The sequence below is a fragment of the Filobasidium floriforme genome (genome assembly GCF_021052385.1).
Source record: "Filobasidium floriforme strain CBS 6241 chromosome Unknown HD553scaffold_9, whole genome shotgun sequence".
Classification (NCBI taxonomy): domain Eukaryota; kingdom Fungi; phylum Basidiomycota; class Tremellomycetes; order Filobasidiales; family Filobasidiaceae; genus Filobasidium; species Filobasidium floriforme.
In genome coordinates, this window is record NW_025763630.1 from 141,518 (window position 1) to 155,583 (window position 14,066).

At 52.7% G+C, this 14,066-nt stretch overlaps 4 protein-coding genes across 4 annotated transcripts; 1 reads left to right on the forward strand and 3 right to left on the reverse strand.

Moving 5' to 3' along the window:
• Nucleotides 1-1,854: 1,854 nt before the first annotated feature.
• Nucleotides 1,855-3,460, reverse strand: HD553DRAFT_341478 (uncharacterized protein; the record flags this gene model as incomplete). The annotated part of the gene is made up of 4 exons (XM_046182640.1): nt 1,855-2,456; nt 2,516-2,680; nt 2,750-2,909; nt 2,978-3,460. The coding sequence occupies 4 exons, from the start codon at nt 3,458-3,460 to the stop codon at nt 1,855-1,857; spliced, it is 1,410 nt and encodes a 469-aa protein (XP_046037040.1).
• A 1,090-nt stretch (nt 3,461-4,550) lies between these two features.
• On the forward strand, nt 4,551-8,425 carry HD553DRAFT_222510 (putative helicase). The gene is made up of 14 exons (XM_046177246.1): nt 4,551-4,919; nt 4,998-5,498; nt 5,564-5,695; nt 5,758-5,895; nt 5,957-6,019; nt 6,089-6,135; nt 6,205-6,271; nt 6,339-6,921; nt 6,991-7,043; nt 7,106-7,291; nt 7,356-7,379; nt 7,440-7,791; nt 7,854-8,076; nt 8,138-8,425. Exons 1-14 carry the CDS (start codon nt 4,731-4,733, stop codon nt 8,346-8,348), a joined length of 2,769 nt encoding a protein of 922 aa, XP_046037041.1. The 5' UTR covers nt 4,551-4,730; the 3' UTR covers nt 8,349-8,425.
• A 99-nt stretch (nt 8,426-8,524) lies between these two features.
• Nucleotides 8,525-9,314, reverse strand: HD553DRAFT_341480 (uncharacterized protein; the record flags this gene model as incomplete). The annotated part of the gene is made up of 4 exons (XM_046182641.1): nt 8,525-8,900; nt 8,955-9,054; nt 9,131-9,154; nt 9,227-9,314. The coding sequence occupies 4 exons, from the start codon at nt 9,312-9,314 to the stop codon at nt 8,525-8,527; spliced, it is 588 nt and encodes a 195-aa protein (XP_046037042.1).
• A 2,654-nt stretch (nt 9,315-11,968) lies between these two features.
• On the reverse strand, nt 11,969-12,891 carry HD553DRAFT_271438 (Gti1/Pac2 family-domain-containing protein; the record flags this gene model as incomplete). Its single annotated transcript, XM_046177713.1, has 3 exons — nt 11,969-12,175; nt 12,273-12,554; nt 12,637-12,891. The coding sequence occupies 3 exons, from the start codon at nt 12,889-12,891 to the stop codon at nt 11,969-11,971; spliced, it is 744 nt and encodes a 247-aa protein (XP_046037043.1).
• Nucleotides 12,892-14,066: the final 1,175 nt, after the last annotated feature.

The window sequence follows — 14,066 nt, forward strand, 5'->3', positions numbered from 1 at the left end:
ACCCAAATTTCATGTCTCGGATTAATTTTGGCTCGGATCCGAAGCAAAAGCGGACTTCGAGCTGTTTTGATGACCGTTTTCTTGTGGACTTAGAACAAACACAACAACGAGATGGTCGACCGACTCATGTAGCGGCTCTGTTCTATATCGACTGGGCTAGCCGATAGCGTCAGCAGGATAGCTACAGCCGACTCACGAATCAGCATAGCACTTACCATGGCCAAGACATCTCGCCGCAAGCTCGCTATCGAGTCGCTGACTCGCCAAACCCGCCAGGTCGCCTTCTTCGTGTTGATGCAGGAGCTGTCAAAACGACACAACATCAGACGTGCCTACTTCTTCCCTGACCTCGGCTCACCTGAACTGATAAAGTATCGTCTTGCGAGAGACAAACGTCTGTCTCAGGCTCTGCAAATGGGTCTACTCTGCGTCGCTGAACGGCTCCACGCTGTGACGTCCAGCCGCTACCTCTATCGAGGTCCTTCCCGACAACTTCGAGCCAGACGGAACCCCCTCTTCGAGTACTACTTTCACATGGATGATAACTGGTTCAAGCAGATGGTGAGCAAGCATCCCGAGCTCCCAGGACAATCAGTTCTGAGCTAGTCTACTGACCCGGATATTCCTCACTGCCACAAACGATCCAGGCTCGTATGAGTAAGCCGTGCTTCTTCCAGCTGTCGGCCGCCATCGAGAACGACCCAGTCTTTGCAAACAATTCGAGGAACCCTCAAGCACCTGTCGAGTATCAACTGTTAATGACACTAAAGAGGATGGGCATGGGAGGTAACGGAGTGTCAGTCGGGCAGATGGCGAGGGATTTCGCTATAGCAGGTATGTCTTGATTGCGGCTCGACTGCGGTGGGCTGATACTGAGACCTTGGCACCTATCGACAGAGGGTACTGTTGAACTGTGGTGTCTACGGTGTATAGCAGCCATAACCAACAACCTCACTCACCTCCTGGCCTGGCCCGACACCCGTGAGCGTCGCAAAATCGCAGCCGAAGTAGGACGACGTTCCCCATTTGCCGATTGCGTCGGATTCGTCGACGGCACGCAAATTCCGCTGGAATATCGGCCGGGTCTGAGGGACTCAGTCGACTTCTGGCACTATAAAGGATTCTATTCGCTGGCCTTGATGGCATGCTGTGATCAGAAGAAACGCTTTCGGTACGCGTTGTTGGGGTTTCCTGGCTCGGCTCATGACGCCCGCGTCTTCGGCTACACCCAGGTATGTAAGAACCGGCTGGGTGACTACGTCTTCTGCAAGCTCATTCTCTGTAATAACCTTCAGCTCGTCCTCAACCCCCAGCGCTTCTTCTCCCGCGGACAGTGGATCATCGGGGATTCCGCCTTTCAACTCACCGACAACGTCGTAACTCCGTTCAAACGAGTCAGAGGCAACGCGAACTTAGCCGCAGACAAACACCGCTTTAACCAAAAGCTGTCAGCTGTTCGGGTGATCATAGAACACGCTTTCGGGATGCTCAAGATGCGCTGGCAGTCCTTGAGGGCCTTGAGAAGTCAAATCGACACCCAAATCGATTTGAATAGAGCCCTTAACTGGGTGCGAGCGGCCTTGATTCTACACAATTTCGTAACCGATAACCCAGATGACGATTTCTGGGAGGGACAGGACATGAACCGGCTGTTGGCGACATTCGAACAGGAGGCAGCGGCAGTGCGAGCAGAGTGGGAAGAGTTTATCGGACTGGAGGCGGGCGAGGAGGAGGGCGAAGCTCCGAGGGGGCAGGATGATCGACGGCGACGCTTTGTAAAACACAGCGCCGAACAGCGGGGGTATGAGTTTGCATACCTTGACGAGAGCGATGACGATGTGTAGATGACATACCTTATAAGCCAGCAGCTTCTTTGGCCTCGGCAGGACCCAGTCCCAGTGCGCAGTACCTCTCGAAGGCAGACAAGCGTTGGGCCATCAACTCGCGGTCTTGTCTCGCTTGTTCGGCCTTCAGTTTCATAGCCTGCTCAGCCTCTGCCATCCTGAGTTTGCTCTCATGGTCGAGCTCCTCTTGTCGACGCTTTGCGGACCTCTCGGCCATCTTGTCATCGTATTCCTTCTCTGCGAGAGCAACTCGACGTTCTTCTAGAGAAGCGGTCCGCATCTTGTACTCCCTATCGGCCTCCAGCATCTTCGAATCCATCGCCGTGCTCGCTTCGATCATCCTTGTGATAGGCGTGATGAAGTCATCGGTAGGTACGTTCTCCTTCCTGGCCTTCTTGCCCGCTTGAGAGATAAGAGCGGGATCACGGCTGGCACTCTTGGTCGAGCGGGAGGTCGACTTCGAAGAGGCCGAGCCTGTCGGAGATAGCTGATTCTTTTTAGTGAGAGATAACATGTTGGAGGCGTTGGTTTCGTCGTCGGTCTCGTAATCGTTCTCCGCTTCAGCCGAGAAGATGTAGGCGTAATTGGGATCGTCTTCCGGCTCGCCAAGGGCTCCACCAAAGGTGTTCTCCTCAGCACTCCTCTAGAATCGCCACTTCCTCTGCTGCTACCGCCGATGCTGTTTTCGTCTGGTTGGACGTTGAGTCCGAGCTGTGTTTCGACTGGGACCGAATCCTCTCGGCCGGTCTCGAGGAGAGTGGTAGGGCGATTGATGTTACGAGAACCGAGAATAGGAGCTAGCCTTTCGTAGTAAGGGAACCTCTTCTCGAATTTGGCTGTGCGGTATACGTTTGAGATGAGCACGGCCTACCAGAGAGAAAGGCATAGTGAGATAGCTGACTTACCGATGAAGGCCGCCCGGTCTCGTCTCTTCCGCTGATTCACTTCTCGTTCGTCCTCTGTCATCTCTGCTTCGTCTTCATCAACATCCTGCTGAGTGACCCCGTTCCCAGTTGAGAACCATTCCGTATCGGCTTCCCGCCATGCCTCTGTGATACCCCTGATCTGTAAGAGGAGAACGATGAGAGCAGACATCAGCGTTCGTTCGCAAGTAGATGTCTCATGTGACATACCTTTGACTCCACCATCGAGGGAGTTTTATCGCAGGAAATTCCAGCCTCCTTAATCCTTCCTAAGATCTGCTCGCAGCATCCTGTCTTTGCCGACTTTTGTAGGTGTTTGTACCTGTCGTAGTTCTCGCCTTCCATCAACCATTCAACCACGATGTCTTCCGCACTCTGAGATCCATCATCCGTCGTCAGACTTTTCCATTGCGTTTTGCTATTTCCCCCGGCCGAGGACGTTGCCTTGAGAGTTGGCTTGACATTGCGAGGGATGGATGAGGGTGCCGACGTCTGGTTCATCAAGGTTGGATCGATAGCGGAGATTGGAGTACCTGCTCGGTCCTGCCCGGACTTCAGCCTTTTGGGCTGATGAGTGATTGGAGATGCGAAGCCAGTGGAGTTCCGTTTCTGTCCACCAGGAGCAGGTCGGGCTGAAGTAGATGAAGAAGACAGAGGTCTGCCTGAAGAGGTGGGTAAAGAGGGAGGCGGCATGATGGTCTGAGATCTGGTACGAATGATCGGTCGATTGGCTGTTTGAGCCAGAGTTGTAGGCGGTGGAGAGGTTTGCGAGGTCTATAAGCATACCGGAGAAGAATAGGACGAAAGTGTAAGCTCATATGCATGGGCTTTAAGTCGTTTGATCATAAGGTGTTGCCGAAAGGGGTAGTGCATAGGTCTACCACCACAAGACCCAATCGGGCAAGTAGTCGAAATGGCTGGCGATTCGACACGACGATTTGATGAAGCTATAGGTCATCGACAAACTCACCCCAGACATCGTAAGGACCGTCAATGGGCTCCTGGGTCGTCTGGCGATCTTATGGCTGTAAATCTATAGGTCTAGAGGCATGTACAGACGAGTAAAAGCTATCGCAGTCAACATACCATCGCAGGTCGAAGGGTCTCGAACCCTTTCGACCTGCGATGGTAGGTGCGATGCGATCTGGCTGTGGGGCCCCGCATTTGGGGACTTGCCGCGCGGAGACGCGTGTGACTTTTTCTTAACTTTGAAGCCCCTTATTATTAACAATTCTTCTTACGACCCTAGCCGGTGGGGCAATGGAAGAGCGGAGAGCTGACCGGACGGAACCCACATCTATTGAGGAGCTACAGCATCGTGGTCTGTCATCTGACCATCTGTCGACATCTGAATGAATCTAGAGTAGCTAAGAGTAAGCGATCTTGGCTCGATTTGTTTTCAAAGTGACGCGCGACGCGCCACTCTCTCACTCTCTTTGCACTTTGGACAATTTAGCGTGATGGCCCCCTTTGCTTGCTTCCCCCGTCCCTTTCTCGATTTCGATCGACCTCGACGAGTGTGGCTAGTGTGGTCGAGAAGCACCAAGTGTGCATCGTAATCGAATCGAAAGCTGTTACCAGCAATTGGTTTCTTGACCATCATTTAATCATAAATATCCTGTCAACCTTTGAAGCGAGTTAGCTTCGCCCGAAATCTTGCAAACCGACTGGGGAGGTCCTTCTTCTTCTTCAAGGCGGAAACCACCACAAAGGAACGCACACCGCCCTTTCACCCTCTACTACCACTCTTGAATCGATCCCTTTGTTGTAAACGAAGTTCATAAAGAAGCAGCAACTCCGGGATCAGGACTTGGTAGAAGGGCGAATATAGTGGTTGGCTTCTTGACGCTTCAAGCACCACTCACCTACTCCGATCGAAGAACCCTCAGCTGCCAATTATAACTCGAGCAAAGGCACCTCGATAGCTAGAGCTAAGTCTATCCAAGATATACGACCAGAAAGGATGACATCAACGTCCGAAGCCATGAACGGAGATACAAAGTCAGCAGTCGGTCAGATACATGAGAATGGCGTCAACGGGACTGGAACCAGCAAGGGGACCAACGGGGACGATGCTGCCTACGTGCCCGAGGTTGTGAAACCTGCTCCTCAGGTCCAGGCGCAGGCCACACCGGCTGAAACGTCTTTCGAGGTCAGCGGTCGCTCTGTGATGCTTTTCAAATATATGAACCCGTGCTTACGCGACCCGCACGACCTTGATGTTCGACAGGCTACTCAAAGGCAAAACCGACTGAACTTCCTCTTGGAAAAGTCTGGCGTGTACGCCAAGCTCATCGGCGACCGAATGGAGATCCAGAGGAAGAAACGGGTCGAAGCCGAACAAAAGGCGGCTACGAGGAAGCTGAACAAGGAGCAAAAGGCTGCGACTACCGCTGGACAAGGTCGGCGGGTTACCGCTCGTGCGACGGCGAAGAAGGAGGATCCTACCAATTCGGCCGAGCCTGCAGTTTCCGTTTCCGTACCGGCGAAGAGGAAGCGGTCGTCAGCGAAAGAGGCTGTCAAGGAAGAAGAAGGAGAGCCGGTCGAAGAGGAAAAGGCTCCCAGAGTGGACGACGAGGCCGAAGCCAAGAAGCCGTATCATGGGGAACAGCCTGCGTTGGTCACCGGGGCCACGTTAAAGTCGTATCAATTGGCCGGTGTTCAGTGGATGGTGTCGCTGTATGAAAACGGGTTGAACGGGATCTTGGCGGATGAGATGGGACTCGGAAAGGTGTGTCCGTTTCACTTGCAGCGATCCTAAGCCATGTAGCTGATGCCATTTCGAACCGATCTTAGACGATCCAAACTATCTCATTTATGTGCCATCTGATCAATAACAACGCACACGGACCGTTCTTGGTGGCATGTCCCTTATCAGTCCTCTCCAACTGGATCAAGGAATTTCAGAAATTCGCTCCCCTTGTGCCGGTAAGCCCTGCTTGTCTGAGCACACTTCTTATTCCCGCTGACCTTTCTGGATTGCACAACAGGTCCTGATGTATCACGGTACCCCAGCCGAACGTGCCGAGCTCCGTGAAAAGAAGATGGGCCCGCATCTTTTGGACATTCCGCTCGCTCGTAAAAAGCCGATTCCTGGTGGGACCGGTACCATTCCCGTCTTCCCGGTTGTGAGTTCCTCCAGATGAATAAACAAACTTCCGCTTGCTAAATAGCTTCGGTGGGTTTTAGATCTGTACCACGTACGAGATGATCATCAAGGATCAGAAATACCTCAGTCGATACAAGTGGAAGGTGAGTCAGGTCTGATCCCTTTGTCCTGACATAGCAAACCAATGCTGATATTGCGGGTGATCTGCGCAGTTCATCTTTGTCGACGAGGGACATCGTCTAAAGAACCTGAACTCCAAGTGAGATTTGTTTCCTATTCTAGATATTCTGAATATCAGCTCGGTTTTACTGAATAGGATGACGTACAGGTTGATTCAAGAGCTGAAGTCGTACCGAAGTGCAAATCGATTGTTGTTGACGGGTACCCCGCTACATGTGAGCGAACTTCGCCGAACAACATACCGAGAGCTACCGGTCTAATTTCGCTTCGCCCTGTTACCAGAACAACCTCAGCGAGCTGTGGTCCCTCTTGAACTTTATCATGCCGGATATCTTCGACGACCTAGACACATTCCAGCAATGGTTCGACTTCCAAGACATGAAGCAGGGCGGCAACAGCGAATTTCTGGCTCAAGGGGAGATCGTCACGCAATTGCACAACATCCTCAAGCCCTTTTTGCTGCGGCGACTCAAGACGGAAGTCGAGCAGAACCTGCCTCCGAAGAAAGAATATCTGCTATATGCGCCCTTAACGCAGCAGCAGAACGACATCTACAAGGCTATTGTCAATCACGAGATCCGAGACTACCTCATCGCGAAGAAAATTGCCGATGGAGGTGCCGACCTGGAAGACGATTCCAATGATGTCTCGGCTGCCACGTCAGAAACCGAGGCCGAGGAGACTGGAAACCGTTCGAGTCGCAGGCTCGCCAAGAGGGCGAGGTTCGACTATTCGAGGGATAGTAACGACAAGGATTTCCTCGAGGGTATCGAAAGCGGTGATGCGTCCAAGATGAACATGGTTGCTCCGAAGATCGAAAAGACGGCTCGACAACTCGGTCAAGAATGGGCCGTCAAGGAGGCCAGTAAGTAGCCGCATCTGATTACGTAGGCCATAAAAATCGCTTACGATGCCGAGCCCCGCGTCTATCTAGATAAAACCGTCAATAACATGAAACTGCAGAATATGATCATGCAGCTTAGAAAGGTAAGTTTCTGGATTAGAAGCAGGCGTGCGATATAGCCATTGACACGCAATTGTATGAGCAGATTTCGAGTCATCCTTTCCTCTTCGATTGGCCTCGCGATCAGGATACTGGAGATCTCATCGTCGACGATAACCTGGTCAACGCAAGCGGCAAAATGCTGCTGCTGCAGAGGCTGCTCGATGCTCTCTTTGACCGGGGTCACAAAGTTCTGATTTTCTCCCAATTCACGACGATGTTGGATGTGATAGTACGTCACTCAAGACCCTCGGGCGCTCGAACAAAGCTAATCATGACCTTGGTCACCTGCACAGGAAGACTGGGCCAACATCTTCAAGGTGAGTTTCGGATCGCGGTATCGAGCAGAAAGTCATGGCTGATGTGGAAACCCACCACAGAACTGGAAGACTTTCCGAATCGATGGTACCACGAAACAGCCCGATCGACTGGAGCAAATGGAGGAGTTCAATAACGCTGGGGACTCTCCCGACGCTTGCAAGCTATTCCTCTTGTCTACCCGGGCTGGGGGTCTGGGAATCAATCTGGTCGCTGCCGACACCGTGATCTTTTTCGACCAAGACTGGAGTGAGTTGATGACAGCGTCGTGGGCAGTTTACAGATCCGCTGTCAAATCGTCGCTGACGTTGCTATTGTTCCTATCAGACCCTCAAGCGGATTTGCAAGCTCAAGATCGAGCTCATCGTATCGGTCAGACTCGACCCGTACTGGTCTTTCGACTGGTGACAGCTCGTGAGTCGAATTCAGCGAGACGGACGTAATGCCGTAGCTCACTTCATATTCTTCTTATACAGACACGATCGAGACCAAGATCTTGAAAGCGGCGGGCAACAAGAGGAAGCTGGAAGCCATGGTCATCTCGAAGGGCAAGTTCGGGGCTGTTGGCGCCAACGGAGAAATCCTTCTCGGTCGAGAGGCGAAAGGCAAAGCGAAGTCGGTCGAAGAGATGGCGAAGGAGCTCCTAGACCTAGATAGCGAGGAGATCACCCTCGCAACAAAGGACGACCGAGTCATCAGGTAAGTCGAAAGCGGACGGGTCGGTCTTCTCGAGCGTGTAGCTGAGCATGCCCTTTTGCAGCGACGAGGATCTCGATATGCTTCTCGACAGATCTCCCGCGGCCTATGCCCGAGAACAGGGCTGGTCTGCTGGTCTCCTTGGGCAGAGTTCCGAAGCGGCGAAGCAGGACAAGAAGACTAAGGGAGACCGCACCGCGTTCGAGGTCTTTGCGCCGCAGATGGCTGATGGAAACAAGCAGCTTGATAACCTGTTCTCTGGCGAAGGGGCATAGCAGCTTGACAATTCGACAAATCATTCTCTGACGAGGGCGCATAGCATAATCTTGTATCTAGATAGATGAAGCAGTTGTATTTGATCTACGGTAGAACTCATGGTAGGCTCGCGGCTGAACGAGTCACCTCCTGGAATTCGAGCTTGACTTTCTCTATTGTCCCTCGCCTCGCTGCCTCATGCGCCTTGCAATCCATATTTCTTTGCTTTCAGCGAAGCAATTTCCAGGTCCAGATCCGCATTGCTTTGAGCCATGTATATGGTGCAAATCGTGAGGAAGAAGGGGATGGATGCCCGCACGATGATAGTCCATGGTTCTTGCTGCAGAAACATCGCGGCGGGACACACGGAGTGCCAAAGGAGTATGATCCTGGTATCCAGATGTACTAGGTCGGCTAGTCTCCGTGTGCCACTTCCGCGGAGAACGAATGAAGCGGTTCGGGCTTGTGCTTCTAGTAAGGGTAGGTGTCCTGCTATGCTCAGCAAGAGATATATTGATAGCCGTGATGTGATGGTGCTGGAGACGGCATAACGAAGCAAGATGATTGTCGATCTGTCGAATTTGGTCAGCATACAGACATACCATTGCCCCGGATTAGAGACTTACACGATCAGGGATGCCAGAGTCAACGAGGTGATCACCACCGCATTGCGATATTTCTGGCTGGAGTTCAGACTCTCTAGACCGGCGATGAGGCGATCTTGCTCTGAAAGATAAAGGATTGAGTCGTGGTCAGCCAGAACTCTAGCTACCTGTGTTCAAGAAAGTCAAATGAATCTCACCTTGCTCGTCAAGTGCTTCCTGGGCTTTATATTCCCATAGAGCCTCAGCCTTCTCTCCTTACAGCTAAGGAATCGTTCAGCACCAAGCTTGCGTACCTAGTAAGTCGTCCAGATCCCGCGTTGCCAGCGTCGAATCTTCGACATCTTCAGCTTCAGCTGCAAAGACACGCCTGCGAGTAGTCATGATCCGACCGCGAGAGCTCGCTTGACAGCAAAAGTGACATTGAGCAGGTCGATATATCGGGTCGCCATGGATGAAGCTGGGTCTTGTTTACGATGTGGGTGCCAACATCAGAGTCGCCAAGAAAAGACACGTCACCCTCGGAACGACGGTTTCAGGTGCGACGAGGAGGCGTTTCACTTCATCCCCCTTTGTCAGGTGCCTAGACAGCTTGTATCGTACAGATCAGCCAATATCGATCCAGAATCCATGATGGATCCACGAAAGAGTTTATCTCAACGGCTGACGTGTCCTCCGACAGCATCATTTCTGCGCTTGACTGGTCGTGCTCTAGACACAGCATGGCTGAAAAGCCCCGCAAACCTGAAATCGAGGAGAAGGAGGAGCGACATGAGAGTTCCGATGATAACGACGTTCTGGATTCGAAAGAACGGAAATCGACTTCTGACGAAGAGCAATCCCGAAGAGCCCCACTTCCCTTGGCACATCGAGGTACTCTGTGCTTTTACCGGGTAGTGACGACACTGCTGCTCATGATGTGGATCTATTTGACGCCGGACACCACCTCGGCATTCTCCTGTCTGATCGGAAGCTCTGAAGACAGTTCCTGTATGAGTCTGCTTCGTAAGTCGGCATCGCGATTGTGCTAGACAACGAAATAGATCTGACGATGCTATGTCGATGCAGTTAGCTGCCAAGGAACCACTTGCTCAAGATGGTTTCATACGCACTGTAAGACTTTGAGCGTTGCAAATTCAGCGAAGTTCTAACGTTGACACAGATTATCAGCCCCTATACCTCCCAACCTAGCATTGATAGCCATGACGCAATTCGCTCTGGGCACGTCCGTGTTGTGGCTCTGGATCGCCCTCGGATCCATACTAGCTTTGTTTCCTTCAAAGGCGAAGCATGCAGCGGACGATCGCGCAGAGAAGCGGCACAAATGGTATAAGATACACCACCACCTTCCCAGCATGCGTACGTTCCAGAGAACCCTGAGCAGTCTGATCAAGCTGGGCGAAGCCATCGGCATTCTTTGCATCGCGATCGTCAATATCGGAGTGTTCACGATCTGCATCATGACAAAGGAGTCCGACCAGACGCTAGGCACAGGATCCTACAGTCAGTAGTAGTAGGGCTTCGCACTCCAACCTGACCAGCCAGCAAACTGATTGCGTGACACTCTACATAGTCTGTCTTGGTCCGCTCCTGTTTCTCGCCAGCCAAGGGATGGCTCCGACCAAGCAAGTAATACGCGCCGAAGAGAAGCGATTTCTAAGATGCGGTTATCGGGTCTGGTTCGCTCCCACGCTCTTGTTCCTCAGCCTCTTTACAAGCTGTTCGGGACGAAGTAGAAATAGATAGATCCTGATCATCAAAGGATCTTCATGGTGTTTGGCCGAATATATACAACCTTGAATGCGTAATAAAGAGGACGAGAAGAACCCCGGAATGAGTCGATTTTTGTTACAATTGCGCGAATACCTCTCTACAGAAGGCTTTGAATAGACTGCCCCAGATCTGCGCGTTTGAATCGCCGAATCCCCTTCCTGTCACGGAAACCAGGAGCATTATTGGTATCGTACAGATCCGTAATCGAGTCCATCTTGCTGTTTGTTTCCATTATTCCAATCTAATTCGGGGACGGCGTCTGGGTCCTGTTTGATCCAGGCGTATCCTCCATTTGGGTAAACGTTGGGATCGTTGGGGGGTGGTGGCGGAGCCATCTGTGGGTGAGGTTGGTGTTGTAGGTGTTGTGGTTGATGTTGCGGGGGAGGAGGGGTTTGTAAAGGGGGTGGACCACCGTGGTAGATGGGTGAGCTGAATGATCGGGGCATCTCCGTACCGTAATGCCGCACAGTGGCTGCACTCGAAGGTCGCAAAGGAGGTTGAGGTACTCCCATCGGGATGTGCTGGGGGGTCAATTGCTGTTGTGGTTGCTGATGTTGTTGAGGGTAGGATTCGGGGGGCATCGAGGATGCCTCAGGGAAAGATGTAAAGTGTCCGGGCGCCGAGTTGGGGATTCCCCCTGCATGAGCACCTGGCGGCAGGCTCATGTCACGGTATCCATAGTGTTCGGCCACAGGGAGATAAGATCCGGTGGTCTGGTCCGGAGGCGATCGATGCAGTTCGTTCGGCACGCTCGGAGACCGCACGCCTTGAAAGGCCGGCGACTTGCTCGGCTGAGGCGTAAAGTGGTTCTGCACCGGGCTATGCGAGTACGGATCGTACCGCCTAGACGCTCTCATGCTCGAGTGGTTCGATCGCACGCTGCTATCCGACGCCTGACGTATCAAGGGCGGTGGTGCCATCGAACCCGCTGGTCCCCGAGCCAAGTGTTCGGTCGACGATGATGCAGCGTTGGGAGGCGGGTACTGATTTTGCTGTTGCTCAAAGTAGCCAGCTTGCGGGTAAGCCGAGTAGCCTGCCGGACTCAGGGGAGTCAAGACGCCCGCGCTCGCTGTGCTAGGTCGACTGTAATCGACATCGCCCGTCGAAGGACCGTATGACCCTTGAGATGCTCCGGACATGGGAACCGCAGAGTAAGGAGTCTGAGGCTGAGGGTTACTCTCCTCTAGTTCGCCCCTGGAAGTAATAGCGTCGCGCGATGAGCACTTGAACATTCTGTTGCAAGCCATCAGACCGAAAACCGCGACTTACTTGTACTGCAACAGCCCGTCGGGACCGATATCGAAGACGGGTGGGAACCGGAAGTTTTGCTTCTGCATGTACTCTGGGCTGATCTCGAGCGAGACGAGCTCCCCGATGGACGACGGGGTACGTAGTCGACCGTTGAGAACGTCGGCGACCGAGTAGTACGAGACCATGTGTTGAGCGAATCCGTTGACGTTGACGGACATGGTCTATAATATCGAAGAGCGTGACACGAGGAGGAAGATCGGAATGTAATCAGCTTGTCAATTCGGCATCATCATACCACCTATTCGATGAGGAGCTTACCTTTTTCACCAACCCGGCATCCTTGAACTTGTAGCTATTCGTCAAACTACCGACGAGCTGTCTCTCCCTGTTCTTATCCAGCGAATCCGAAGGTTGACCTTGACCGTCGCTCACGGTCCGACCCCTAGCCTGGGTATAGTCGAGACCGGTGATGCTCGCCGCCGAGAGTCCCGGTCGACCTTGAGAGCCAGAAGAGATCGACGACGAGGTCTGCTTGTCAGCTCCTCCTTGGTCGTTGTTGCCGGTGCTCGAGTTTCTCCGCTTGTCCGTCTCTCGATAGACCTGCGAATGACACGGACGCAAAGATAGAAGAGAACTATGAGTATACGAAGCAATACTCGGTATGGATACGCTCGTTGCTTACCAAAAAGTTGCCCAAGATCCTACTCGGACTCCACACCAACCCATCGGTCCACCGCTTGATCCCGCTCTCGTGCTCGTCAAATACGAATACCGCTCCGCTCTGTACCATTCCCCTCTCCCTCTCGATGAGCCGTCTGGTGACCCTCGGAATCATCCCCCTCCTGGCAGCCTCGAAGACGAGCAAGGCATCGTACGTCGTCTCGATATATCCTCGGAATGGAGGGTCGAGTGCGGGAGGTGAAGCTGGAGCTGGCATGGAGCCTTGGTGGTTGGGATCGGAAGGGTTCATGGTGATGACTGTTTGACGTCTAGTATGTCGTAAAAGAGGTCGAGGTCGATCGAGGAGGTGTTTGTAACCTAGAGACAGTTGAGTTCAAGGTCGAGAACGGCAACGCTAAGCTTTGATGCTTATATTTTTCGATCGAACTGTATGATGTCGAAAAGGGATCCTTCCAAAACTGCCTTGATTATATAGCTTCTCCTCTGCTGTAGCCTTCTCAATGCCTGTCGACTGTCGCTTTTCCGCCGGCCTACAATTGATGTCTGCTGGCAGTGTTCAGGCAACTCGTCGAGAGGGGAAAAGCGAGGAGCCAAGGACTAAACAACTACGTAGGATTGATGGGCTCGTTCTCGCTGCCTGCCCCGTCCTTCGAGTCGACTGGCGACGACACTTGTGATGATCGATCTGGTGATGAGAGATGACGAGTTGGTGGAAAATGGATAGATGGATGGCACCCTCGGTCGTCCTAATTGAATCTTGTCGAGTTTCCCGCGTGTTTCGGCTCCTTTGACGAAGAGGGAGAACGAATGATCCGTATACGAGACTGATGAGGTGTGATCGAGTGATGATCCGTGTGCGGGTTCTACGCCCCCGACCGTGCACAGACAGGCCGAACCTGATAACCTTTACTGATTGTCGCTGTCGTCTTCCCTTGTTGCCCGTCTCTTTCGCTTGGGTAGCTGGGGTATGTATGCTGGGGGTGTTCCTTCGTAAATCTCGGGAGCGAGATGGAACAAGGTAAGGTACACGCGATAGCCCCGGTAAAGGCGGCGATCAAAGTCTTCCGTCGCCGTCGTCGTTTTCAACAACGTGCAGTCACTCCTGACGATCTCAAATCAGACAGAGCTCGAGAGTCTGGTAGCAGGTAGCTAGTGGCTAGCAAGACGATTGCCATACCATATCATGGGACTAGCGTAAAGCACGCTAAGGGAGAGGAAGAGCCCGGCCGAGAGGTGAAAATACGCTCCCGTTAGCAACCGCCGAAACCTTCACTCGCCGGTAACGGGCCTGTCACAGAGCGAGATCCCAGTGGTCACAAGTGCAAGTATACCGGTGAAAGCCTGTGCTTAGATTCCCGCAGCCAGTGTGGCGGGGTATGTCTCTGTACACAACCCTCGTTCCTGTTACTCGTTGTTTACGACAAGATATCA